A 27,749-nucleotide genomic window follows, 5' to 3' on the forward strand; every position below is an offset into this window, starting at 1 on the left:
ACCCTCCACGGCTGTGGGGGAGGGGCACGTGCTCCCGCCTCCTGGGGGAGGGGAGGCTTCCAGTCCCGAGTTCCGGACTCACCTGCTGCAAGGAGATGAGGGCGTCCTGCGTGTTGCTGTCAGTGGCCACCCGGAAGGGCCCCCGGGCCCCCTCCTCCTTGATCTGGTAGGCCATGTCTGTGTTCTCCCCAACATCGGCGTCCTCCGCCCTCACTCGCCCGACCAGCATGCCCACCGGGGCTGTTTCCACCATGCTGAACTGGTACATCTCTGGGGAGGTGGGGGGGGAGGAAAGAGGACGGAAGAGCTGAATTCTGATGGAGGAAGGGGGGAGGAGATCAGGGTCCACAGAGACACCCCCCTCTCACCATTCTCCAGGACCCCCCTTGAGCTGCACAAGGGTGTGGGCAGCTGGGTGCTGTGGCCATGGGGGTCCTGGGCAGCAGCGGCCCACTCCCCCTCAGCCAGAGCCCAGCTCTGCTCTGGTCATCCTCCCTGCCTTCCCCCCCCCCAGGCCGGAGCCTTACTCTGGGGGAAGCGAGGGGGGTTGTCATTGACGTCAGTGATGACGATGGTGACGGTCGTGGAGCCCGAGAGGCCCCCCAGCTGCCCCGCCATATCCGTGGCCCGCACCACCACCTCATAGCGGTCCTGGGTCTCCCGGTCCAGGTTTGCCACGGCCGTCCGGATCACACCTGTAAGAAGCCAAGGGGTCCGTGAGGAGAGGCCGCCCCCCCCAATTGCTGCCTCCTCCGTTCCAAGCAACCCCCCCTGCCCACAGAGCTCCATAACAGCCACCGGGGGGGTGGGGTGGGGGTGGGGTGGGGGGAGAGCTCCCTCAGAAGACTGAAGGCTCTCCGGTGGGGGTGGGGGTGGGGGCCCGGAGCAAGAGAGGAGGCTGAAGGGGTGGGGCTTGCTGGAGGCCCCTTTCCTGGGCATCTTCCGTTCGGGCTCCCTTCAGGGGCTCCTCAGCTGCCCAGAGCTCTGCCGGTGGGGAGTGCCCAACACGGAAGCCGCACCCAGTCTTCCTGGCTCTGCTGAAGGGAGCCCAGAGCCAGAAGGGAGGCGAGGGGGGCCTCCCAGGAGGAATCAGTGAGGAAAGGAGGAGAAAAAGCAGGAAGAAGGGGTGGGGGAGGGGCACCTGGGAGCTTAGCCCTCCTGGGGCGCTTGGTGGGCTGCTGCCCTGCACAAACAGGGAGAGGATATGGGGAGGGGCTGCTGAGGGTGGGGTCTTGAGGAGGCGAGGCTGCGATCTTGTAGCCCCCCACCGGAGGGACCCCTTTAAGGGAGCCCAGAGGGGGGGGGGGCATCACCACATCCGTCGGTCCAGGAGGGAGGCCCTCACTGGCTGCAGCCAAACAGACGTTGGCCTTGATCTCACAACGGCAACCAAGTGAAGGGGTGAAACTGCTCTCCTCAGGCAACCCTCCCCGGGACCAGAGGAACGGGAGTTCTGGTCACAACAAACAGGGAACATCCTTCTGGTCCTCCCAGGGGCTGCGCCTAAGAACAGCAGGCCGGGCGCTGGCAAAAGGCAGCGGGCAGAAACCCCTTTCTGAGGAAGCTGCTGCAAACGGGGGCCGTTCTGGAGAAGGGCAGCCAGGGAGAACTGGGGGCTACTCAGACCACCCTCCTCCCCCTTTGGGCAGCTGTAAAAGCACTCTGCCAGCCGCGGCTTCGGTCACAGCCTTCGGCCCTCAGACAGAGCCAGCAGGGCAGCCACAGGGAGCCTTGAAGAACAGGTTAGCGACACACGGTCCTGGTCCCCAGGAGTCAAGAATGACCGTAAGGCACCTCCTCCGCCCTCCCATCCAGCCAATCCACCCATCCTCCCTGCAAAGGAACGGAACGGAATTCCTTATTGGCCAAGCGTGATTGGACACACAAGGAATTTGCCTTTGGCGGAGATGCTCTCAGTGGACATAAAAGGACAGGATACATTCATCAAGAATCTTAAGGTACGAAACTTAATGATAATCATAGGGTACAAATAAGCAACCGGGAAACAATATCAATATAAATCGTAAGGATGCAAGCAACAGAGTTAGAGTCCTGCAGTCGTAGGTGGGAGCAGATGGGTGATAGGAAGGATGAGAAGACGAATAGGAATAGCAATGCAGCCTTAGTGAAGAATGGGTCTGACAGTGGGGAGGGAATTCTTTGCTTAGCAGAGTGACGGCGTTTGGGGGAAAACCTCTCCTTGTGTCTAGTTGTTCTGGTGTTCAGGGCTCTATCTATAGCCTCGTTTTGAGGGTGGGAGTTGAAACAATTTGTGTCCCGGATGCAAGGGGTCTGTAACAGGGATGAGTTGCTATCGGCATTACTGACGGTTTGGCATGCAATTTTTTTTAAATCTGAAACCCTGGTGCTGCCTATGCATGCTGCTGTTATCAATTACTTAATTTAGCCAGGATTCAATAAAGCATAGGGCAGATGCGTTGCAGACATCAGAATTGCATCTGTTTAAAAGGAGTATTTCAGCCATCTTATTAGCAAGTGTACGTAAATTAGTCAGTAAGATTGAAGGGAGCGGAGTTTTTTTTTTAATTTCCCCTGTTCCTTAGTCTATTTAAAATTCCCACCCTTTTACCTGTCCCTCCCCTGCGTTTGCTTTTGGAGATCCATAGTTCGTAGGGGAATTTGTTTCCTCCTGTGTTAGAATCTCCTCCGCCTTTGTAAAGAGTGGGGGGTGGGGGGTTACAGAGGGCTGCTCCTTAAAGAAACAGTTGCTTAATTCTTAGCAGATGGTCTCGTGAGTAGGAAGTCCGTAGAGAATCGCAGAGAATAATAAAAAATAAAGAAACCATTATACCTTTATACGGGTCACAACCACCAAGCAGGGTAGGTGGATCCCTAGGCGGACAGAGGAGATGAGGTCCAGGTGGGCCACCCGCTGAGGAAGACTTGGGAATGGACAGACAAAATAGAGCCTCCTGATAAAGCCAGATGGCCACCGGCTAAAGGAGAGGGGGCTTTGGTCAGAGCAAGTTTGGCTGAAATTGGGGGAGGGAGGGGGCTGTTGCCCAACCAGGTCACGGGCCTAGAGGTTCCCAAGGTCTTCTGCACAGAAGCAGGTCCCGGATTTGTGAAGCTAAGAGATCCCAGCAAAGAACACAGACTTAAAGAAAATGAATCAATAAAGCGATCTGGAGAAGTATCTGAGCGATACATGGAAACTGGAACTCAGCTGAGATGGCGGTCGGGACACTGGATGAGAAAGGGTTAATGATGTGCTAAGGGAGCAAGCCAATGGCGGGAGACGCGGAGGAAACCTCTGTGCCAAAACTCCTGTTGTCCAGGAAAGGAGACTCAAAGATGTGAGCCGGCCAGGAGGCCAGTGGGAGGGCCGTCAGCATGGACGCCATGGCCAGAGAGGCCCACCAGCGGGGCTTCCACGCTCTGCCCAAGAGGGCCAAAGGGCACCCTGGCCACCTTTTGTCTGAGCCTGGCCAGGAGACCCTGGAGAGGGGCAGGCAAAGTGGGTGGGGTGGTCCCCAGGGCACAGGAAGCCCCCCCCCGCGGACCCCAGCAGGCCCTGCGGCTGAGGATGCTTGGCTGCCTCCCACTCCCACCTGGCCTTTCTTCCTATCCTGGCCAGGGGGCACCGTCGGACATGCCGGTCTGCACCCAGGGCTGCCTTCCTTCCACTGGTTCCCTCCTTTGTTAAACCTATTTCCCCACCACTGCAATCCAGGAATGCTCCTGGAGCCTCGCGTAGAGCACATGGGGGCGAAGACATCCGTGACAGGAATAAAACAACTCTAAATACAATAAAAATAAAAGCATAAAGCACAAATAAAATGCACAGAGGTAGAGAGGGCCACGTTTGACCCTCCTGGGCTCTTCTGTAGCTGCCACCAATAATAATAATAATAAATTTGAATTTATTAGCCGCTCCCTTTCCAGGCAGGACTCGGGGCGGCGTACACTAGGACATATATAAACATACCTATATACAAAGACATACATGCACGGAGGAGGTAATAGATTACAACATTTAGACAATTAAAACCATTAACATACCCCGTTTAATAAAAACCCAATATACAATAAAAATTTAAAATTTAAAAAAGACAGTCAGGAGGAATATGAAAAAAAATTACGGTTGAGCCAGGCCAGATAATTGAAAGAGGTGGGTCTTCAACTGTACACGGAAGGAGCGGAGATCGGAAATAATCCTGATGTCACGGGGGAGGTCATTCCACAGGGCTGGGCCCATCACAGAGAAGGCTGTGCTCCTGGGTGTCGCCCCCCGACACTGTTTGGCGGACGGCACCCGGAGAAGTCCCTCTCTGTGTGAGCGAATTGGTCGTAGGGATGTGTGGGGCAGGATGCGATCCTGCATGTAACTAGGTCCTATGCCATGAAGCGCTTTAAAGATCATAATCAAAACCTTGAAACGCACTCGGTAGACCACAGGAAGCCAGTGCAGCTCGCGCAGGAGAGGTGTTACAGGGGAGTATCTAGTCCTCCCCATAATCACCCGTGCGGCCGCGTTCTGGACCAACTGTAGTCTCCGAGTGCATCTCAAGGGAAGCCCCATGTAGAGAGCATTGCAGTAGTCCAGGCGAGACGTCACTAGCGCATGGGTGACTGTGCGTAGGGCATCCCGGTCCAATAAGGGGCGCAATTGACGCATCAGGCGGACCTGATGGAACGCCCCCCTTGCCACGGCTGTTACATGGTCATCCATGGACAGCCGGGCATCTAGGAGGACGCCCAAATTGCGCACCTGTTCCATGGGGGCTAGTTGCACGCCCCCAATGGCCAGAGATGGAAGCACCTGGTTGAACCGGGGGGCCGGAAGCCACAGCCACTCCGTCTTGGAAGGGTTGAGTTTTAGTCGGTTGCCATCCATCCAGACCCGTACGGCCTCCAAACACCGGGACATCATTTCGACGGCCTCATTGGGGTGGTTCGGGGTGGAAATGTATAGCTGAGTATCATCAGCATACAGATGATATCCCACCCCAAAACCACGGATGATCTCGCCCAGCGGTTTCATGTATGTGTTGAACAGGAGAGGCGAGAGCACCGATCCCTGTGGGACTCCACATGTGAGTGACCTCCGGGTCGAACTCTGCTCCCCTGCCAACACACGTTGCGTCCGGTCAGAGAGGTAGGAGCCAAACCACCGTAAGACGGTGCCCCTGACTCCCAGCCCCTCTAGCCGGTGCAACAGGATACCATGGTCGATGGTATCGAACGCCGCCGAGAGATCTAATAGGACCAGGATAGAGGAACAACCCCTATCTCTGGCCCTCCAGAGATCATCAACCAATGCGACCAAGGCCGTCTCCGTGCTGTGCCCGGGTCGGAAGCCGGACTGGCGTGGGTCTAGATAATAATTTTCCTCCAGGTGACGTGGGAACTGCTGTACCACCACACTCTCTACAACCTTCGCTAGAAAAGGAAGGTTGGAGACAGGACGATAATTGACTAGGTCCGTTGGGTCCAGGGAAGGCTTCTTGAGCAGGGGCCTCACCACCGCCTCTTTCAAGGCGGCCGGTAGAGACCCCTCACCCAACGAGGCGTTCACTAGGCCCAGGAGCCAGTCGCGCGTAACCTCCCAGGATGCCAGTACAAGCCAGGAGGGACACGGGTCCAATAAACATGTGGTGGGTCGCAGACGTCCACGCAACCTGTCCAAATCCTCGATGGCAACCGAGTCAAACTCCTCCCAAAGCGGTCCCTCAAGACTCGCCACGGGCGTCTCTACTGGACCACTGAAAGGGGCCCATCCCATCCGGATTTGAGCGACTTTGTCCTGTAGATATTTCCCAAACTCCTCTGCTCTGCCCTGTAAAGGGGCTTCCCACGGTCTCTCAAACAAGAGGGAGCGAGTCACCCGAAACAGGGCGGCAGGGCGGTTATCTGCGGACGCAATAAGAGCGGCACAATATTGACGTTTGGCCGCTCTTAATGCCACAAGGTACGTCCTCAAATAGGCTCGTGCCTGTGCTCGGTCAAATTCGGAACGGGAGGATCTCCAACGACTCTCTAGGCGTCTCTTGTGGCGTTTCATCACCCTTAGCTCCTCAGTAAACCAAGGGGCCAGGGTGGTTTGTCGCCGCAGGAGAGGCCGCAAAGGAGCCACCCGGTCTAGGGCCCCGGTAGTCGCACTATTCCATGCGTCCACCAGGTCCTCTACTCGAGGGCGGGTCAGATCCACAGGAGGTGGCCCAAGCTCCGTCTGGAACCTATCTGGTTCCATCAGGCGCTTGGGGCGGAACCATCTAATGCCTTCCGGTTCCGCCTCCTCGCGGTGGGGGGTAGCACCAGGGAAGTCAAGCTGGAGAAGTGAGTGATCCGACCATGACAGGGGAATGAGAGAGCAGCCAGGACCACCAAGCCAGATGGTCCTGGCTGCTCTCTCGGCTGGAGGCGGAGGGAGGGGGGAATGCTGGCCTGGTCACCTTCCCAGGAGCCACAGCAGAGAGAGGGATCTCAGCCGCCTCAAAGCCCCCTGCTTCTGGGTAGGTGGTGGGCGGGAGAGTTTAAATTAAGCAAGATGTTGAGGAGGAGGAGGAGGAGAAGGGGGAGAGCAGCCTCTGCTACAACTGGTGATCCTGGGAGTCTTGCAAGAGGAAGGGAGGAAAGGGAGGGAGGGTGGGAGGGAGGACGGAGAAAGCGAAGGAGGGAGGGAGGGAGGAAAGGGATGCCTCAAGCAGGGACCATTAGCGCTGCTCAGCTTTAGCGTCGCTGGGCTGAGGAAGGCCCAGGAGCAGCCGCGGGGTCTCCTCCACCTGCAGCTAAGAGCATTGCCCGGGGCTGTGTGTGAGCCAGGAGCCGAGCGGGCGAAGGCAGCTACGTGACCCACACAGAGACTGCCCGAGATGAGCAGCCGGCGTCTCCTCTCCTCTCTCCTCTCTGGAGACCCCTAGCAGAAGCCACCTGGTCCATGGGTCTTCCAGGGCCAGAAGGGGTGGGGACACCCCCTCCCCTCTTTGCATCTGGGCTGGCCTGAGACTTAAACCAAAGCCGTCTAGTCACTAGAGAATGGCCTCCAACGTATGAATTGGGAACTTGCAAGGGAAGGCATGGGGGGGGGGGTTGGAGGCTGTCCAGAGGTGGCCTCCTCCCTCCCTTTCAAGACAACACGAGCCACAAATGGTCCCCACCGCTTGCGTGGGCTTGTGTGGCTCCTTCCAGGGGCCCTTCAGAAAGGGTCTAGGGCAATTGGCCATGGCCGGCTGGCCACAACCGCTTCACCCTGCCGCAGCTGAGCCACGGCGGCTGTTCATGCTCCTCTGGCCCTCCCCCACCGGCTCTCCTCCCCCACCCTGGTGGGTGCAGTGTGACAGAGGTCCACCTGCTGGGCCTGGTCAGGGAGGATATTTTGATACGTGGAGAAGGCCGGGAGCCTGGGCCAAGAAAGGCAGCCGAGGGGAGGGAGGTGGAAGAAGAGACGGTGTGGCCTGCAGCTGGACCGTGGGAGGGTCAGGGGGCTCCGAAAGGACCCTCCCTGAATTCTGGAGTGGTGAAGGAGACAGGGAGGGCACCGGACTTTCAGATTAGCAAGACTGATGTCAGATGAGGGAATTCTACCTTATTTTACATGAACAGAATCTTGCCAATTTAAAAGTATAATTATCCTCCCGTCTCCTTTACAGCCCAAGGAACTCGGGAGGGTCCCTCTCTTCTGGGCCTGTGGCCCCACCCACTCTGCAGCTGCGGGCTACTCCGCCTCTTCTCCAGCCCCCCCCCCCTCCCGGCAGCTTCTCTTTCCCAGGTCTTTCCCCGGCAGGAACCTGTCTGGACGCAGGGCAGGTGATGGGGGGGGGGCACTGTTCAGATTGCTGCCTGTGCCTTCCCAAGCGGACACCCCGCCCGCTGCACTTGCGTGAGGGAGTTGCTGCCCCTTTGCTGGCCACGGGCACCGGGTGCAGCCGAGGTCCTCTTGGGCCCCCCTGGATGTGCAGGGGAAGAGAAACCAGGTCAAAGTCAAAAGGGAAACGCAAACCGCCCTCGTGACCATATATTAGAAAAAATGAATGTGCCAGATTTTATGGCTCCTTTTACAGCATTAATGATCACGATGGCTCCGTTAAGCTGCCGATCCGGGCAATTAAACTGGGAGCTCCAGGCCCAGGAAGGCTCTGCCCGGTGCATGGCGGAAGAAGCGCTCAGCACCGGAACGGGGGGGGGGGGGGGGCTGCTCGCTCAGGCACAGCCCACTGCTTGGCTGCTGGACCAAGGAAGGACCCAGACGCAGAGGGGGGAGCCTGCAGGTAGGAGGAGCCGATCAGGAGAAGCAGCTCTTCCTCCTCACCTTGAAAAAGCAGGAGAGTGCGGAGTGAGGAGGGAGATCTTCAACAAGCTAGCAGCCTCCGCACTCTCCCCTTGGCCTCCCATCCACAGAGCAGTCAGCAGAAACTCCCAGCCTGGCCATGGCTGATCCCAGGGGCCTTCTCCAGCAACCGCTGCTCTCCAGCTGCACCCACAGGCTTCCTACTGTTCAGGTGTGGAAGGCCAACCCTTGGGGAAGGCCCGGGGAGGGGAAGGGCCAGAGCCTGCCCAGAGCCTCTGCCCCTTCGGGGGTGGCAGAGTCCTGCTTCTCAGGACTGGCTGGGAGAGGCTGGGGGAGTGGCCACATTCAGCCGTCCATCCGCCTCCTGCCCTCCCCTCTTCTCTGCTGGAGGAGAACCACTGGCTCCTCTCTCAACCGCCCCTCCCCACTGCGGTCTGGCTCTGTGTCCAAAGCAGCATCTTCCACCTGGGCCTGGCTGCAGGGGAGGTGGGCTACCTGCTGGGCCGGGTCTCCCTACAACGGCTCCCAACCAATGTTTCCCAAGGGAAAGCAAAGACCTTCCTCCAAAAGGGAGCCAAGGGCTGAAGGGAGAACATCTGGCCTCCGAAGAGCAGGAAAAACCCAGCGGGCAGCTTTCCTTCCAGCCACATCAGTGGGGCAGCGGCAGCTGAGACCCCCCCCCAGGCTACACGGGGTCTTTGCCCCCAAGGGGATGGAAGGGGGAGAGCCCTGGGGCAAAGGGAAGCAGGCGGCAGAGGTGCTCCTCTCCCTCCCCCAGTCCCACTTCCTCCCACGCAGCCCTTTGGGGCAGGGCAAAGGCCAGAGCCCACCGCCTGCCCCGCCTGCCCCTTGCAGATGCCTGCTGGCCACAGCGGCCACCACAGGACCCGGGGAGGTCCGTGCTCCTTCTGGGCCCCACCTGGGTTGTTACCCTTAGGAGACAGAGAAGCCCCCAGCTCCCCCACTGCCCCATCCCACACCTCAGCCCCCTCTCTGGCCTGGGGCACCACCCTCCGCCTTCAGAACTGGGGGAGGGGGGGGACTGGTGGGGGGGCTGCTGCTCTCCTGAGGGCTGAGGTGGTTGGGACTAAGAGGGGGAACTACCCGCCACCTTCCCCACCCCCTCCAGCTGCCTGGGCAGCCCCCTGGCCTTCAATCCCGGCCGCTGACGGTGACCTCAGCCGCTCTGATTCATCCCAGACAGATTTCACCGCAGTTTTATTAGGAGTTATTAAAGGATGGAGCGGCTTCCACTGTTCGTTCATTAAATATTAATAGAGCATTTATAAAGCAATCCTTAATTTAAAGTGTTACCTTTAATCAAAGGCCTGATGCTAACCAGCCAACTCTGAAAAACTGAGGGGGTGGGGGGAGGCTGCCCTGCTTCACATACCCCCCTCCCCATGAAAGAGGTTCGGGGGGGGGGGAACCGCTCCGGAGGATTTTCAGAACCAGCACCGGCCTGTCTGCTCCCAAGGGGGCCCTGGCTGCAGAGCCGGCCAGGGATGGGAGCCACACGGGCACATACGCGGCCTGCGTCCCCATGCTCCGGCTAGGGAAGCCCTCCCTCCCTCCCTGCCTTCCCTCCGGGGGGAGCCCCTGGCCCTCACCGGTTTTGCTGTCCACGGTGAAGTGCTGCTCCCCCTCCAGGACGCTGTAGGCCACCCGGGCGCTGCTCCCATAGCTGGGATCGTCCGCATCGGCGGCCAGGACCTGCAGCACCGAAGTCCCTGCAGGATGAAGCCAAAGGAGGCCCGGTGAAGGGCCTGGCTGCACCACCCCCACCCCCTGCAAGCCCCCCCCTCCTCTGGCAAAAGCTCCCCTTGAAATGGGGGCAAAGGGATGAAGGCCCATCAGCCCCCCCCCTTTGGGCTGTCGATCTTAAAGCAGCTCAGCTGTCCCTGTGATCTGACCCCCTGGCCCTTCTGACCAATGGGGAGCAGGGATGCTGGGGAGTGGGAAGGGCCCTCTTTCGCCTAGAGAAGAGGAGGGGCTGCAGAGGAGGCTGACAGGGGGGCCCCCTCCGGGAGACCACCTGCCCACTTAGGAAGGAAAGGAGGACAGGATTAAAAGGGGACAAACTGAGCACCCAGAGCAGAAACCTCAAATCCTCTTAAAAGAGGGCAGGGTCCCCTGGGGAAGCCGGGCCTCCGGATACAAGAAACCACCTGGTCTGTGCAGGATTGGGCCCGGACTTCGTGGCACTGTGTGTGAGAGGGATCCAGGGGTACCAATGGACCACCCCACTTTCAGGGGGCACAGAGCAGCTGGAGCGGGTTCCCAGGAGAGCTGCCTGCAGAGCGAGGGAGAGCCGCGCCTGGGAAGGGGCTGAAGGAGCCGGGCAGGGTCAGCTTGCCAATGGGAAGAATCTGGGGAGACACAACTCCTGTACTGTTCAAAGCTGTGCATAACATGAGGTGAACCTGCAAAAGGGGTGTGAAACGTGGGTCCCATCTGTGCCACCTGCTCTGTTATCTGGCCCCTTGTCGTCGTCCCTGTCCCCCCCCCCCCCCGCCTGCCTGAGGAGCTGCCGGCAAGAGCTCCTCATCGAAGGGTGGCCGGACGGTCGAGTGAATTTCTGTCGTGAGTGGGGGTTCAACGGCCACCCCCCTTCTGCTCCATTCGGGGCTCCTTCTCTGCACCCCAGATTCTGCTCCCTGAAAACCGTGGTGAGGCTTTTCCAAGGGGAGCGGCGGCAGCCCTAACCAGGCCGGTGAACCTCCTCCCCACCCTGATGCCCACATGGGAAGCCGAGGAAGGTGCTTGGGGGGAGGGGGGATCTGGCTGCCTGGTGGGTGAGGGGCACTGCTGCTGCTAAGCCCCTCCACCCACAGGCGTGGCCGCATCTCCCGTGGCCGTGACTTGCTCAAGAGAGGTTGCTGGTGGTGAAGGAAGAGGCGTCAGAAGGAAAGGGGCTTGGACTCACCTTGCTGCTGCCGTCAGCAAGACAAAGAAAGGCACAAAAGCGGCAGGAAGGCCAGAGCCGCCCACCCGCCCACCCACCCTGCAAGCTCACCTTGGTGCTTCCTGAGTCCTTCCGAGCCCTCCGGGCACAGCAGCCACTCCCTTTGCAGGTGCCCCTTTGTTGGCAAAGCACGCTCGCTCCTGCCCTGCCCACCGTCTCCCAGCTGGCACAGCCGCTGCTTCCTGGAACCCCCCGGGGGCCCCTTTCAAAGAAGAAAGTCTCCACCGAGACCACCTGAAAGCCCCCCCCCCCATCCCTCAGAGTCCCAGAGGGGCCCACGGCTGCCTTACGCTGCCTGCCGGCCTGCCTGCCCTGCCCAGAAGGGGGCAGGGGAACTTTGGGGCTCAGGAGCTGTGCTGAAAGGATCTGGGGCAGGAGCCTCAGCCCCAGGGACACCCAGCGGTCCCTTCTCAAGGAGGCAACAGAACAGCAACCACAACGACAAGATACGAAACGTTTCTCTACAGAAAGCCGTAGGAGCCAATGGATAAACAGTCCCAGGGAGGCAGAGAGCAGATCAAAGTCTTCAGCCGGGCGCAGTCCTAGCATGCGAGATGGATGGATTGACTGACTCTCAGGCTTCAGGGACTGTCAGACGGGAGCCCCCCCCCCCCGCCAAACGCCTGGGCTGCTTCTCAACGGCTGCCCTTCCAGGCGCCTGTGGGGCTCAACCGGCCTCCCTCTCTCTGGGTCCAGGCAGGGGTTGCGCAGGTGCGCAAGGAAAGCCCTAAACCGGGGTCACACCACTCCTGGCACACGAGCAATAGGGGGGGAGGGGGGCTCATTGTCCAGAACTGTGCAATAAGTATGTCCACCCCTAACTTGCAAGGGAGGGGGCACCAGCTGGGGACCTAGGAGGGGGAGGGAGCAGGACCAGGGCCTCTTCTCTTGCTCCTCCTTGCAAGCCCCCCCCCCACCTTCCTTTGCACCCTTATGCTGCCCCTTGCAAAGGACTCACCCCCCCCTCCCCGCGAAGACACAACTCTAGGTGGGGGCTGTGGGGCTAGAGAGAAAAAACGTTGTGCCGTTTCCCGGAGCCTCATTTTGTTTCCGGCCCTTGGGGGGTTCATGCTTAAACCCTCCTTTGCATTTCCAGCTCTAAAGAAATGGGTCCCCCTCAAGCAGGCACCCACGGGAGGCAGGCGCAAGGCCTCAGAGACCCAACATGGTTCGCCAGCTGTGCTGGGAGCAAAGGGGCCGAAGAGAGCCTGGTGCCCACTGGGCATTCCAGACCTCTGCAGGTACTCCCCCTCCCTCCCCCTCCCTGGGCCTCCCAAGCCACCCGCCTTCCTGTTTGGGGTGCAGGTGGGACAGGGTCTCTCTCTTTCTCTCTCGGGAGTGCTGGGGGATGGTCAGCCAGCGGGGGTGCCAGGAGACCGCTTGGCAGGCAGGCAGGGTCTCCCGTGGCCTTGGCGCTCGAGGGGAGGCTGCAGAGCCAGCCGGGCAGCGCTGTGACTCACCGATGGGAGACAGCTCCGCCACGCTCCCGATGTAGGGCCCCCCCAGGAACCGGGGCTCGCTGTCGTTGATGTCCTGCACCTTGATGACAAATTCCGACTCGGGCTCCAGCAGCTGGTCGGTCTGGCGGTCCCGCGCCTGAGCCCGCAGCGTGTAGAAGGTTTTCCGCTCACGGTCGAGGCGCTCCGTGGCATGAATGTCCCCCGTCAGCTCATCGATCAGGAAGATGGTGCCGGCCCCCTCCCCAGAGATGGTGTACTTGATGGAGCCGTCGCCCTCATCGGAGTCCGAGTGAATCTGGGGGGGACAGGCACAGGTCAGGTGCAGGGAGTGCAGGGACGATGGGGGCCCGGCCGTGGAGGGGGGCTACAGTGCCTGCCCCCTTCGCAGCCTGGGAGAAGATGGGGCGCACACAAGCCCATCCCAGCCCTCATCCAGCATCGTTGGCCCGCCCATCGGGGTTCGCTGGTTGAAGGGCCACGTAATGTTTAGAAGAGGGGCCGGGCGGGCAGGAAGTGGAAACCTTGAGGACCCTGGAGACCCTCCCTCTCCTGGTCTCCTTGGTCAGGCACAACTGGCCTTCTTCTTGGGGTCTCCCTTCTCTTGCAGGTGGAGGGAAATCCCCTCGCCCTGCCCACCCTCTCTCAGGGAGGCCTGCTGGGGCACTTGGGAGGCCACCTCCTTCCCGGCCTCCAAGGGCAAATCTAGGCATCCCAGGGCCTGGTTGCATTTATGCTGCGGGAAGAAGCCACTTGGGAGGCTCCACACTGGCCCACCCAGCCCTCTCCTGCCGGGGCTGCTGTTCAGTGGGGAAGGGCCTGCCCAGGGCTCCCCTCTGACAAGAACCCCTCAGGGGCCGCCTCCTGCCAAATATGCCTAAGCGGCCTTGGGGAGGGGAGAGGCACAAGGCCTCTGGAGGGCTGCTCTGCATGAAGGGCACCTGGGGTGGCACCGCTGGGCCCTCTTCGTCGACTGGGGCCATGGGCTCCCGTGGGAACATCTAAGCAGTCTGAGAAGTGTGCAGCACCTGGCCGTCCCACCCCGGCGAAGCACGCATAGCTATGGCGACCTCCGGGGAGCCCTCCCAGGTCACTCCCTTTGGCAGAAATGGGGCTTAGGTTTCCCCTTCAGGCAAGGGGGACCCTCAGCCCCCCTCCCCCTTAACCCCCAGTTCCTCTCAGGAAGCCCCTCAGCCAGGCCATGGCTCAGCCGGGCCGTTGAACCAGCAAGAGGCAACCGGAGAATGGTGGGGAGTTGCTGAGCCCCAGAGGCTGGAAGGGCTCCTGGAGGCCGGAGGGCTGCCCGGGCTCCCCTCGAAGCCAACCGGAGTCGGCCTTGGTAACCGAACCCTGTGACTGGGGCCTTGCCCTCTGGAGCTCCTTCAGTGGCATCGCCTGGTCCCTGATCACCCCGGCCGCCCTTCTCCCACCTGCCTCCAACTTCCACGCGTGGCCTTCGTGGCATCCAGAACAGGAGCCGCCCCTCGAGGCCCGATCTGGCCTCAAGTGGCAGAGCAGATCCCGTCCTGTGATTTGGCCACTCGACCTCTGGGATTTCAGCCTAAAACAGGATTCCTCTTTCCTGCCCCAGAAAGCTCTCCTCACTCTCACTGAGCCATTATTTTTTCAGCCTCCAACCAGCTGCCCCTGATTCCTGAAGGAAGAAAATTGCATCTGTCTCTGTAAAATCTCCTCTTGCCAAGTCCAGTCCGTTTCTCTAACCAAGAGCACCGTTTATATCTAATCTCTACCTATTTCTCTACCTCAACCCGGACAGGATTTCAGGGGGAAATAAAACCTTGGGAGGGTTTTTGAATCTGACTGCTGTCCTCTGACCCAAAGGCCTACAGAGGCGGTGTGGGCCAGCCTCACTGCGCCCGAGGTCCTTCATGAAATGGGGGAGAATCCTCCTGTGACCCACTCAGAATCGGATGGGCTTTTTCCGCAGATGTTTCTGAGCCAGCCGCTGGGTTTCTCCTTTTTATGCCATCCAGCCCACACGATTCACTTTCTACTCCGAATGGCATGAAATAGTTTATTAATGGTTGATGTTAGAGGGCCTACGTCTGCACACGGAGGGAAGTAGGCAATGGGGTGCCACAAAGTTCCCTCCTATGCCCAGGACTCTTCTATGTCTTCATAAATGACTCAGATGAGGGAACAGGAGGGGAACCCATCACATTTGCAGATGACACCCGATTGGCAGGAACAGCCAACACCCCAGAAGGACAAAATCAGGATCCCAGACTTGAACAATGGGCCACTCCAACAAAATAAAATTTAATGTAGAGAAAATTAAGGTTTTACCCTTAGGCAGAGGAAACCAGTACAGATTAGATGAAATCTGGCTCTAAAGTAGTAACTGTGAGGAGGACCTTGGAGCCTTAGTGGACAATCCCTTAAAGATGGGTCAGCAGCCAAAAAAGCTAATTCAATCCTCGGTTGTATAAACAGAGGTATAGGATCAAAATCAGGTGAAGTATACTCAGTAAGGCCACACCTGGAATCCTTCATCCAGTTTTGGTCCCCACATTACAAAAAAAAAAAGATGTTGAGACTTTGGAAAAAGTGCAGAGAAGAGAAACTGAGACGATGAAAAGGCTGGAGAGAAAAACACAGGAAGAACAGTTGCAGGATAGGGGTATGGTTTAGAGAAAGGAGGGTCTGCGGGTGACATGATAACAGTCTTCCAACATCTGAGCAGCTGTCACAAAGATGAGGGGGTCAAAGCACCTGAAGGCAGGAGAAGAAGCAAGGGGTGGAAACTCATCAAGGAGAGAAGCAACCTGGATTTAAGGAGGAATTTCCTGACAAGAGAAAAATTAATCAGTAGAACAGAAGTTTCCTCCAGAGGTTGTGAGAGCTCGAACACTGGAGGTTTTCAAGAAGAGACTCAACAGCCACTTGTCTCAAATGGCATAGAATCTTAAGCAGGGGGGTTGGACTAGAAGACCTCCAAGGTCCCTTCCAGCTCTATTTGGATTGAAGCTGCAGAAACCAAGACATTCTGCACTCACAACCTTTTCACCATCTACTAAGGAGGATACTTGCGTAAAAAATAATAAAAGTTTAACCTGCCAAGATTTGTCCTGCTGACTTCAGACAATGAGGAGGATGACCCTGTGGCTCTCAAGGCCCTGACTGGTCCGTCCTCCACCTCCATGCCAGACTGAAGCAGCCTGGACGCCCACCACCCCCACCCCGCCTGCCCCTCTGCCGTTTTATCCATTCAGAGCCTCCTACGGCCCTGAAGGAACAAACTGAAGCCTTGCTGGTCAGAGGTCAGGCGGAAGGAAGGGCCAGCAAAACACCGCCCTGGTCCTTCAGGGCCGCAGGGGCCTCTGCTCTGGCCCTGGGCATGGAAGCTGGAGTGAAGGAGAGATTCCCTGTTCCTGTTCCTATCAATTCTGGGTTAGATCCTGTCCTTCACGCCCCCCCACCCCTGGTGAAACACAGCCCGTCCTCACTGCCTCCCTGCCGCTCCGACCGGCTTTCAATCGGCTTTGGCTCGTTTTGACCCCCTTCTCTCCCGTGTTCCAGGCTGCTGCCCCCATCCTCCTGCCTGCAGAGCCTCCCCTGGCTTCTCCGGCAGCCAGGCGAGCGCTTCGCCTGTCCTCTTTTCCATCCCCAGAGGACCCTTACCGAGCCCAAGGCCCATCCCGAGGGGCTGCAGCTGCTCACGTTTGTTCACTGCAGGCTCAGTGCTGCCCCCTCCTCGGAAAGGACACGTGAGGAGAGGGGGACATCCTGCTTGGTGGCATTCTGCCTCTCCTGGGAAGGGGGGGGCAAGGCCATTTTTGTAGGCATCAGCCCCCAAAGAGCTCTTTTCCTTCCCCCGTTTCTCCCAGGGCAGCCAAGAAAGTTCGAAGGGGAAAAAAGGTCCTTCCTCAAGCCTTCTTCAGCCGGAACGACAGAAGGTGGAGGTGGAAAAGGCCACAGGCATCCCCAGGTAGCTGCTCAGGGAGGGCCATGAACCACTACGAAGCGGCATATACGTCTACGTGCACTAATTAAGTGCTAGACCCAACTTGGCCAAGCCCAGGCCCAACAGGTGGCTGCCCAAACCTCTTCCACAACCTCCCCAGGGAGAGGCTGAATCTCCCCCTCGGGGCAGTTAAGCTCAATCCAAGGGGCTGCGGCAACTTGTCTCAATTATTCCCAGTCCTCGTTTTTGTGGCCATGGAGAGCAGCTCCTGGCCACTGTCCCTTCATGAACCCGAACCTGGCTACTGTTTCTCCCGGCAGGGCATGTCCTTGAGACCCTGGTCCCTCCGTTAGGCTCATCTGAACGTGGTCTAACCCACCAATGTCCTTTGGGAAGTGGGATCCTGTCCTGATCCTAATCAGGCCCATCCTTAGGGTCTGTGGTGTCCCAAGTTCCCACACCCTCCTCCCCAAGGCCACCCAGTCAGCAGCCCTGGATGGAGGCTTCTCCTTCCTCGGGGGCCAGAAACCCACCCCCCTTCAGGTTGTGCCTCTCCGGGTGGGCAGAGGGCCCAGGGACCGGACCCTGCACTCTGGGCTCCCTCCAGGCCTGGGGCCTCTGCACTGGGGAGGCAAGGGGGGTGTCAGAGGGTAATGCTCTGTTGCTGTTGGCCCCCAGAAACCAGGGACTGTTGCCCCAGGGCTACCCCAAGCATCCTCCTGCCCCAGATTGCAGCACCTATAGTCTCCCTGCCCCCCCCCCTCTCTCTCTCTCTCACACACACACACACACTGTGCGTGCCAGAAGGAAAAGAGAGGTAAAAGTTAACTCCCTTTGACCACCTGAACCATCTGGGAGGCGATGGGCACCTTCTGTGGGGCCTTAACTGGGAGGATCCCTAGTGGGACCTGCTTCTGGAAAGGCTTTGCCCCCATTTCCTGCCCACCATTTTTGCTGAGAATCAGCAAAGTTGCCAAAACTGCGAGTCTCCCATTAATTGGCTAATGAAATATGAGGCTGTTTATGGGCACTCGATCTTCTTCCCAAGAGCCATTCCGGAGTCTGAAACGGCTGCAGCAGCCGAAATTTATGCCCGGCAGCCACTTTCACGAGCCCCTTGCTCTATTTGTCTCGCCAGGGACAGTTGACGCTTCCATCATCTACCTTGGTGGGGAGGGGAAAGAAGCCCCCGAAGCAGGGGAAGGCTGACTTAGCCCAAACGCCTGCCCACCCATTGGCCCAAAAGCCAAAGTCCAAGGCCACTGCTGCCCAGCCGGTCAAATAGGACCTCCCGCTGCTAGAATCCGGACAGGAAGCTCAGCCCAACACACACACACACCGGGGGGAGGGGGGAAGGGGAGAGAGAGGCACCCCCTGGCAACAGTCCTCAGAAGGCATACAGTGGACTTTCAACCATGGTTCCACACGAAACAGCCGTTCCCCTCTCTTCCCTTTCGACCCATGGCAGTGAATTGCCGGTGCTGCTGCTGCCTTATCCGCAAGGTGGGATTCCCTGAAGAAAGACCCCCTTGCACCAAGCAGCCCCCTGTGAGCTTCCCAGTGAGGTGGATGGCAGCTTCCTCCAGCAGAACAATGAGGAACGGAGGCCATCGAAACTTTGAATGGATTCAGTTCTCCTCAATGGATCAGACAGAGAGAGAGAGAGAAACCGACACACACACACACACCGTTGTAGGATCTGTTGGATATCACTGCTGAGCTAGGGACTGAACTCTGCATAGAGAAGCACAGAAGATGGGAGAAGAAAGAGACAATTTTGCTCCCATATTCCAAGAAAGGGGTGGGGAGCAGACTCTGGAAAAGGAAGGCCAATCAGCTTGACAATCAGCACCCAGGAAAATCCTAGAAAATATAATGAAGCAGTTGGGTTTCTAGGCTTTTAGAAAGGGACGAGGTGATCTCTAGATCCGCCAGCACGGGTCATGTCGACACATATGTTTTCTTTAAATTAATTTAAATGAAATTAACTTCTTTGACAATGTGACTTGATTGGTGGACTGATAAGGAAACGAAGCCCCGTGCTTAGACTTCATTGAGGCATTTGATAGAGTCTCCCTGATAAACCGGAACAGCGACGGATGGACAGCTTCATTTCCAGTTGGATTTGCAGTTGACTGAATGACTGGGAACAACATTCAGACCTTAGTGGTCTACATGAAAAGAGGGATACGTAGCAGGGCACCTCAGGGTTCCTTTCTTGGACCCCACAGTGGCCTTCATCAAAGACTGAGATGAGGGAACTAAAGAGAAGTTGTGGGACACACAAAGCCGGGGGTGGGGGTGGGGGTGTTTGCTAGCGTTTGCAGAAGACTTTCTGGAGGTCCAAAAGGACCTCAAGGGGCTTCTAACTCTGGCCCTTAGGCAGCAACGTGCTCACTGATGGGAAATATCTGCACTTAAGACAGGAAAAAATGGATGCAAAAGGTCCAGGATGGGGGTCTCAGCTCAGCAACAGTTCCTGTGAGAAGAATCTGGGCGACACAAATTAAATGTGAGCAGAAGAGCTAATGCACTCTTGGGCTGGGCCAAGGACAGCAACACAAGAAGCGACAGTACCACCATCTACCGCACTGATGAGTCCACACCTGAAATACTGTGGCCAGTTGTGTTCACCGCAGTGCAAATGGATGCTGAGGAACTGGGGAGAGTGCAGAGAAGAGCTCCAAGGGTGGTGGGGTTTAAATCCTCGGAAGAGCAGTTCAGCCTAAAGAAGAGGAAGCGAGGGGAGGCAGGGCAGCTGGCAGGCTTCCAGCACATGAAGGTCCGTCCCAGGAAGAGGGGGTGGATTTATTCTCTGCAATGCCCAAAGGCAGAGGGGGCAACAGGTGGACGCTTACAGAGGGAGATCCAAACCCCCAAATCAGGATGAATGTCCTGGCTGTGTGAGTGGAGCAGCCTGCCTTTGGAATGGGGGAGGTCTTCCACCCTAGAGGCTTTCAAGGAAAGTTTGTCCAGAGCAGCAGCAGGATTTCTGCACTGGGGAAAGGGGGCGGCGGGGGGGTGTTTTCTGGCTAGAGCAGACATTGGATCGGCTCATTGGCCAGACATCTCCGGGGTGGCTGGGGGGGGGGTACTGGGAGTCCAGAGGCAGAACCCGGGGGCCTCCCACAATCCCTCCATCCTGAACCTTCTTCTCCCTTTCAACCACAAAAAAAGGCAAGATGGAGGGGAAGGGAATGAGCGGGCCTCTTTTGAGAGGTGGCATCATCCAAGAGTCATAAGAAACAAATGCGCCACTTTCTTCCTCCTAGGCTCCACTTGGAGCTCTTTAGTCCAGCTGCCATTTGCCCCTTAAGGAGGGTCCCAGAATCCACCAGCAGGGAAGATGGTGGGAGAAGCTGCCAGAGAAAGGCTGAAAGAAGGGGGGATGCTTTTGGCCCAGGGAGGGAGCCCGAGAGCCTTCTCCAGTCCCTGGAAGGGACTCTCTGGGGAGGCTTCCACAGAGGTAGAGCTCACATCAAAGGGGCGGGAAGAGGGATTCCAGGCGAATGGCAGGAGAATGTCCTGGTGACAGGACAAGGGGGTGGGTGGTCCTTCCCTCTTCCTCCCTGGTGGCCTTCCAGTGTGCAAGCCACTCAACTGGGAATGCTCTCCCTCCCGCCTTCTTCAACCATGCGGAGCGATGGCCTCCAAGGATCCTCCCATCCTGCATTCTGAGGGCTCCGCAGGGGCTGCTGTTTGGCTCCAGCAGCTCAGGTGGGAGGCGCAGGATGAGAGCCATGGGAAGACGTGGCCACTGCACTTCTCTCGCGCCTGGGGCCTCCTGGCAGCCCAGTCAGTTTTGGAGGGGAAGCAGGGCAGGACGACGCTATCCCTGCTCTCTGCGGAAGATGCCTCCCACCCACCCACCCACCCACTTGGCAAGTTGGACTTCTGAGAAGAGGGAGGCCACTCCGGCAGGGACTTTTCTCCCAGAAATCTCAGAAGACGCTAGAAAGACACACAAAGCCCCTCCGGGCTAAAGATAATGTGGACTCAGCCTGACTGGCACACTTTTGACATGGAATCACGTATCACGTCCAGCATGTTCACTTGTCCAATTATGTGCGATCTCATTGTCCATTTTTGAGACCTGGTGATGTGGACGGGATTCTTACAACTGCCTGGCCTCTCAGGCGTCCTCTTGGCCCTTTGCCAGTTGTGGCCCATTTAGGGGCTGATGGATGCAGGAGCGAGGACAGCCACCTCGGCCGTGACGTGCCCAGTCTCCAGAAGCCCCCTTGCACCCGGGGCCTCAGGGCCATCCGGTCACGGTAGCCCTTTCCAGAGCCAGATGTTAGAGCAGAGCTGCAGGAGTCTTTGGGAGGAGCCCATGTCCTTCAAGGCTGGGGCCCAGTTTACGGAGCTGAGCCTCCTTGGGGTGCTTGACGGAGCCCCTCCTGCAGGTGGGAAGGTGGAGCAGGAGCCTCTCTTGAGGGTCACCTTCCGAGACACCCTGGGGGAGGGGCATTCAATACAATACAATACAATAGCAGAGTTGGAAGGGACCTTGGAGGTCTTCTAGTCCAACCCCCTGCCTAGGCAGGAAACCCTATACCGTTCCAGACAAATGACTATCCAACATCTTCTTAAAGACTTCCAGTGTTGGAGCATTCACAACTTCTGGAGGCAACTTCTGTTCCACTGATTAATTGTCCTCACTGTCAGGAGATTTCTCCTCAGTTCTAAGTTGCTTCTCTCCTTGATTAGTTTCCACCCATTGCTTCTTGTTCTACCCTCAGGTGCCTTGGAGAATAGCTTGACTCCCTCTTCTTCGTGGCAACCCCTGAGATATTGGAAGACTGCTATCCTGTCTCCCCTGGTCCTTCTTTCTGTTAAGCATTCAGCACCTGCCACTCTCCCCTCAGGGTCGGAGAGAAGGGCTGAGCCGCTTCACCCTGGCAGTGACCTCCAGCAGAGTGCAAGAGGAGAGCCCCGGAGGCCCTGCAGAGCAGGCCAAGGGAAGCGCCTGATCTCGGAAGAGGCGGGGCTGGGCTGCTCGTCAAAAGACTTCTGGAAAGCACAAAACGCCACAAGGGCCTCCCCAAAGGTCTGCCGGCTTCCTTCCCCCCGACACCCTTCATGTATCCCCTGGGCCAGAAGGTGCCCTCAGCAGGCCGAGGAGCAGGGCTTCCCCAGGGAAGGCCGGGCCTGTCCTAGAGGTAACCCTGGCTTGGAAAGGGGCCAAGGCTGGAGGAGGATGAGGCCTTCCAGGGGCTCGTGGCCTCTTTCATTCTTCGTGGTGGAGGGTCTCCTGGCTGAGCGAGGGGCTGGACTAGAAGACCTCTGAGGGCTCTTCCGACTCTGCTCCAGCCCTGAAAGGCCTCCTCTGGCTGGGCCTTCTCCTGGCCTGGGCCCTTCCCTTCTCAGCCAGCTTCCAGGTTTCCTGATCGGCCTATAAACCCCTGAAAACCCAAACCAAGCTCTTCGTCGTCCTCCTCCCTGGCACGGGGGTCCTTGACTTATGGCCATTTTTCTCAATGACAGTTTCAGATTACAATGGTGCTTTCAAAAGGGGGCTTATGGTGAGTGGCCAAAGTCATGGCCACTGCAGCACCTCCAGGGTGATTAAAATTTGGGTGCTTAGCAACCCTCCCCCATGACGTTTAAATTCCGCATCTCCACCCCCCCCCCCCATGTGCCCTCTCGGCCACCCTGTACAGTTTTGGGGCCTCTTGCTGCCCCACAAGGGCCGAAGTGGAGGGAGGCAGGCAGGCAGGAAGGAAGGAAGGAGGGGGGGGGGCATTCCCCTACCTTCCTGAGGCTCCAGGTTGGGAAGGAGCGAGACCAGAATGGCTTCGCTCGGGGTGGGGGTGGATACTCACTTAACAACCTGCAATTTTCAGAGAGTGACTCCAATGGGATTACAATTGCCAAGCGATGTGGTTATCTGAAGTCTTGCTTAACAACCACAAAGCTTAGCGGCCGAAATTCTGGCCCTAATTGTGGCTATAAGTTGAGGACTACCTGCTTCTCCTTCCCCCGCATGAACACGAAGACCACTCAAGGGGCCCCCGGTGGCTGGTTCCCATATGATGATGATGATGATGATGATGATGATGATGGGCTCAAAAGGGCCACCGTTTGAACCCAGCCAATCTGCACGGCCCTTGGGAGGGAGGCTGATTCTGGGCAGAATTTCAGGTGGTAGCAGGTGCTGAATGGGAAGGGGCACCCCCCTCCCCCTCCTTGTTCCGGCCTGACTAGACAGGGGGCAGAGATGGCCATTGCTACCAGCCGCCCCAAGGAGGGCCCTGCTCTCCTGCCCTTAGCCAATCGGCCTGGCCGTGCCAGCTCTGACCGCCCAGCGACCTCCCGGGGCCCCCTCCCCAATTCAGAAAGGTTGGCACAGCTGGAGAAGAAGGGAGGCGGCCTCCGCTCTGGGATGCCCTCGGGGCCCGATCCCTCTGGTCAAGCGAAAGAGCGTCTCCCTCCCCGGGAGGGCCAGCTACCTGGGATTCTGCCGGGCCATTAATTATCTCTTGCTAATTAAATCAAAATTAAATTTGAGCAGAGAAGCACTTTCGGAGAGATGATTAAATAGATTCACAAACACAGAAGGACGCAGGGATGAAGGGAGAAAAGAAAGGATATAAAAGCTGCCCTTAATGAAAGGCACTTTGGTGTTGCTCCCACTCACAAAACCCAAGTTCATCAATTCCTTTTAAATGGTAGCAACTTAATTAAATCTGCTTTTCCCCTTTAATCCCCTTCTCTATCTAAAATAGATCTGTCCAACAAGCACAACTTTGTAACTCATGCTGACCCCATAATTCTATTTTAAAAACACAAAAATCCACATCCACCCTCCAGGGCCCCCCAGGGAAATTCCCTCACAGAAAAAGGATTAGCCTCAATATCCAGATTTTATGAAATTGTTATCGGGCCTCTCTGGCGAGCCAGTTTGTGGGAGGGGGCAGAGGAGGAGACCCCCCTCTGGCAGGGGGCATTCTGACCGGGGGTGGGGGGGAGGCTACTCCTGTCCAGTCAGAAGTGGGGACTTCCTGTGATCTGCTTCCTGCCCCCCCCCTTCTGTACAGATGGGCTGTTTTGGGGGGGCTGCAGGGGCAAACTGCCCAGACAGCTTTGAGGTTCTGTAGCAAATGAGGTGGTTGCTAAGCTACCTCTGGAAGCTGCCAAGACCAGATCCTTCCCCAGGAAAGCTTTCCTTGAGCAGAACTGCCTTGCCCCCCCCGCCCCTCCCCACTCCCTCCTGCAGAGGCTCTGAGTTCAGGGCAGGGGCTTTCTCCCTCTCCCCCGCGGCCTTTACCTTCCCCACGTACAGTGGCTCTGTGCCCGTGTACTCCTCCACCACGAAGAACTGGTTCCACACCCAGCCACGCTTCACCCGCCCAGAGCCGGGCAGACCGACATCCCCAGGTGCTCCCTGCCAGGGGGCCCCAGATGCCCCCGGCGGACGGTCTGGGCCAACGAGAAGGCACAACAGCAACAGCAGGAGCCCACTTCCGGGGGGGTGAGGGGGCACCATCACTGCAGAGTCCTGGCAGCAGGGAGGGGGCCCACAGGCATCCTTGGGGAGCAAAGAGGAGCCACTGGCCGGTGTGGTGGGTCAGTCATCCATGGGAGACAGGGACGGAACCGTCTGGAGCAGCTTCACTTCTCAGGGTGATGAGCAGGAGGATCACATGCAGCCCAACGCCCGGCAGGCAGGTGGGCATCAAACGGGGCGACCGATGCAGAGGTGGTGCCCCTTCTTTCTCTGGGTCAGAAGATCCCTGGAACAGGCTCCCGGGCGGCTACTCCCAAATCAGCCCAGCGGGGCCTCAAAGGGGCTGTAGAGGTGCGCATCAGTCTCTTGGCTCCGGCCACAGCTGGCTCCTTGCGGGCAGCGGGAGGGCACAAAGCCCCATCAGAGCAAAGGCATGGCACACCCAACAGACTTGGCCCGGCTACAGCTGCTCCTGGCAGAGGAGGCATTGAGGCTCCATGGCTTCCACTGGCCGGGCGGCTCCTATGCACCCAGCAGTAGCTGCCACTGTCCTCCTCGGGTCAAGAGGGCAGTGGGCACCGGCATCCTCCTGGCACCTGGAAGAGACAGAGCACCCATCACTGGGGAGCTAGCCAAGTCAAGAGCCCGGGGGGGGCGCCCTATTTCCCCACCGACTCCTGGGCTGGGAGCTGCTCTGGCAGGCTGCTCAGCAAATGCCCAACTAGAGCCCTGTTGCCCACGCCAGGCAGGCTGCGGAGATGCTGCTTTCTAACCCATGCAGAAAGCTGGAGTGATCCTCCCGAGGGCCATCCTGTCCTTGCTCCTCCTCCTCCTCCTCCTCCCTCACCGTCATTCAAAGGATAAAGCCTTCAGCCCAAAAACCTCTGTTACCAGTTAGAGCTGGGCCAGGTGTGGTGGTCAGCAACTGACCAGCCTGCCTTCTGTGCCCAGCAAAGAGGTCAGTCAGTGGCTGCTTCAGGTTCAGCAGCAGCAGCTGCCCTGTTTCTGAGGGGGGGGCTGGGAAAGCCCTCCCCCCCCCACACCCACCCTGAACCCCCCAGACACCCACCCTGCAGGGCCGTGGCAGTCTCCGTGGCCTTGCCCAGGAGAAAATCTTTCTCTCCCTCCCCACCTGCTGGAGAGCGAAGCTAGTCCTCCACTGTTGCCCAAGGATGCAAGAGGGACGTTTCTGTGCAGTTTAAAATAATCCTTCTTAAAACAAAAACAGAACAAATTTCGTTCATTTCCGGGTATACACTTAAAAGATAATTTCCAAGCTTTGAGCGAACTGTGGAAGATTTACAATTTACAACTGCAGCCCAAGGGAAAAAAGGGTTCAGCCTGGGAAACTCAGGCCCACGAGGCTGCCCCGCCCTCCCCTTCGCACAGGTTGCCCGCCTGGGGAGGGCTCACTCCCTGCCCCCAGCCCCATCTCCGCTGGCGGTCGGCCTGCCCGGGGCCCCCCTCTCCGCCCTGTTGCGGCTTCGGAGGAGCTTCCCACCCACCGTCCAGGCGGGGCTTTTCCGGCAGCCGAAGCCCCAGAACCGGGCCAGTCGCCTGGGACCCTCCGCTGTCCTCAGCCTTCTCTCCCACGAGCTCCCCCCCCCCCCCGCTTCAGCCTCCTCAACGGGCCTCCCTGAGCCGCCAGCCTGCCGCTCCTCCGCGGTGCGTGGTGGGCGCCGCCGAGGCCCCTGGGCTCCCAAGGACAGCGGGAGACTTTCGGATCGCTTCCTCTTGGTTCCTGCCTGCCTTGGCCCGCTTTCCCGGGGAATTCGTGGCCGGCTCATTGCAGCCCAGGCGCAGCTCCGGCAGCAGCGCAGCCCAGAGACCACGGGCGGGGCGGGGCGGGAGCGCCGATGCCGCCAGTCCGTGGGACGAGCCTTGCTAAGGGGGAGCGGCCGGGGCAGGCAAGGAGAGCCGGGGCCGGCCGGGCTCCCCAGGCCGAAGGCGGCGAGAGGGCTGAGCCAGGCCGGTTTTGAAGACTTCTTGCCTCGCTCTGCTCTCCTGGCAGCGCCGGCAGCTTTCGAGAAGCCGGTTAAGGGCTGGTTCGCTCCTTGGGAGGGAGGTCGGCTCCCCCCGAGAACCAGCGCGGCTTTTAAGAACCCCTTTCCCTGCCTCTCTTCTCCAGCCGAGTCCAAGCGCCGCCCTGAGCCCGGCACAGCCAGGCTGCTGCCCCGCTCGTCCTCTCCGTCCAGACGCCACCGAAGGGACTCCCATCTCAAGGGGCAAGAAGACGCACAGCAGGGACCGCCATTCCCCGAATCCAGCCACGCAGCGCTTCAGCCGGAGCTAACTTGGCAGGCAGTTGATGGTCCAGAACCAACCAGGAGCGACCCCCCCACCAACACCCCCCCCCCCGCGGAGCTCTGCTCTCTGCCCAGCGGGGTTTCTCCATCTGCGGGAAAGAGGCTCGCTTCGACGACGACGTTTCGACCTGGGCTCAGACAACACCACAGCTGCGCTGGCTGGCCTGACCCCCGCTTAGCAAAGGCCAACTTGAAGAGAATGCCAATGCTACACAGTCTGACCCTGCCCCCCCCCCCACACGCCCCGCCCGTTTTAGGCCCGTTTACGTGGAGCCCAATGTGAAGGGAGCCGTCTGGAGGGTATGGACAGGCACCTCAATAAATAAGGGGCAGGACTGCCACCAGGGTCACTCCTCTGACCTGGGGAGGCAGCCCCCCCACCTTCAAAAGTGGCCTGGAGGGGCCCTGCTTCAAGGCGGCTTCTGGTGCCACCTTCACAGAAGGCATGGTGTGTAAGCCTCCAGATGTGGTCTCAATTATGGAGCAGGGTGGGGGGTTTCACTTGAGTTTGTGGAAGTGGTACCTCATTCTGGGTGGGTGGGGGGACAGTTGCTGGGCTGGCTCTTCAGCTGCCCAGACTGCGAGCTTGGCAGGGGAGGGGGCACATCCTGTACCGCCTGGGAGAGGGAAGGTGGGTTTTCTAGAAGGTAGAAGCTCCCTGGGGGGGGGGGGGACAGAAGGTGCCTGCCTGCACTTCTGCCTCTCTGGGGCCAGGGCTGGCAGGGAGGGCAGTTGGGATGGGAGGCAAGTGAGACGGGCAGCAGTGGCATTTCCTCCTAATTCAGGGGGCCCAGCTGGGCCTGAGGCTGCTTGCAGGAGTCTCCCTTCTAGGGACAAAGCCACGGCCAGGGGCCTTGCCTGGAGGAGGTTGGGAGGCAATCCGTAGTCAGCAGACCACCTCCAGTGCTTCACCCGGGGGGCCACTTTCTCAGGAGGGGAGGGGGAAGGGTCCAGGCAGACCGATCTGGATGCAACAAATGAATGCGTGCCACACATTCCCCCCCCCCAACTGCAACAGCAAACGTGTCCCACCTACACGTGGAGCCAGGCCTGGGCAACGGTTGCTGTGGGAACCAGAACTTGCCTGGGGGATCTCTCCCCACCCAGTGAGGCCTTTTGTTTGCACCGCTGATGCCTCCCTGAAGGGGGAAGGCCGCCCCCCCCCAGCCTCAGACGCCTCCTTTGGCCGGCTGGGAGGGCTGGACCCAGCGCCCACCCTCCTCCGCCCCCCACTTTCCCCGGGGGCTTGGTGGCAACGGCACGTGCCTCCCCCCTCCCCCCCACGCGTTGTCAGTGTGTGTTTGGCAGAAGCCTACTGTACATCATGTTGACAGTAGAAATTACATCCTGAGCTTATGTTTTACATTCTGCCCTGTCAGAACTCACCGCAGCCCA

The 27,749-nt window shown here is 58.7% G+C and overlaps 1 protein-coding gene across 3 annotated transcripts in view; it reads right to left on the reverse strand.

The window, feature by feature from the left end:
- The window catches only part of CDH22 (cadherin 22), a 65,152-nt gene that overhangs the window by 24,719 nt on the left and 12,684 nt on the right, over positions 1–27,749 (reverse strand). The window contains exons 2-6 of one of the 3 annotated variants that reach the window (XM_081948414.1): positions 23,869–24,644; positions 12,677–12,971; positions 9,862–9,981; positions 528–695; positions 83–270 (exon numbers count right to left, since the gene is read on the reverse strand). In XM_081948414.1, coding sequence (XP_081804540.1) covers positions 83–270; positions 528–695; positions 9,862–9,981; positions 12,677–12,971; positions 23,869–24,087 — 990 coding nt within the window. In that variant the 5' untranslated portion in view covers positions 24,088–24,644. Of the gene's footprint in view, positions 1–82; positions 271–527; positions 696–9,861; positions 9,982–12,676; positions 12,972–23,868; positions 24,859–27,749 lie in introns of those variants that run through there. The other 2 variants (XM_081948415.1, XM_081948416.1) reach the window with 2 other exon arrangements.

The sequence above is a fragment of the Natrix helvetica genome (genome assembly GCF_964273705.1).
Source record: "Natrix helvetica genome assembly, chromosome: 3".
NCBI lineage: Eukaryota > Metazoa > Chordata > Lepidosauria > Squamata > Natricidae > Natrix > Natrix helvetica.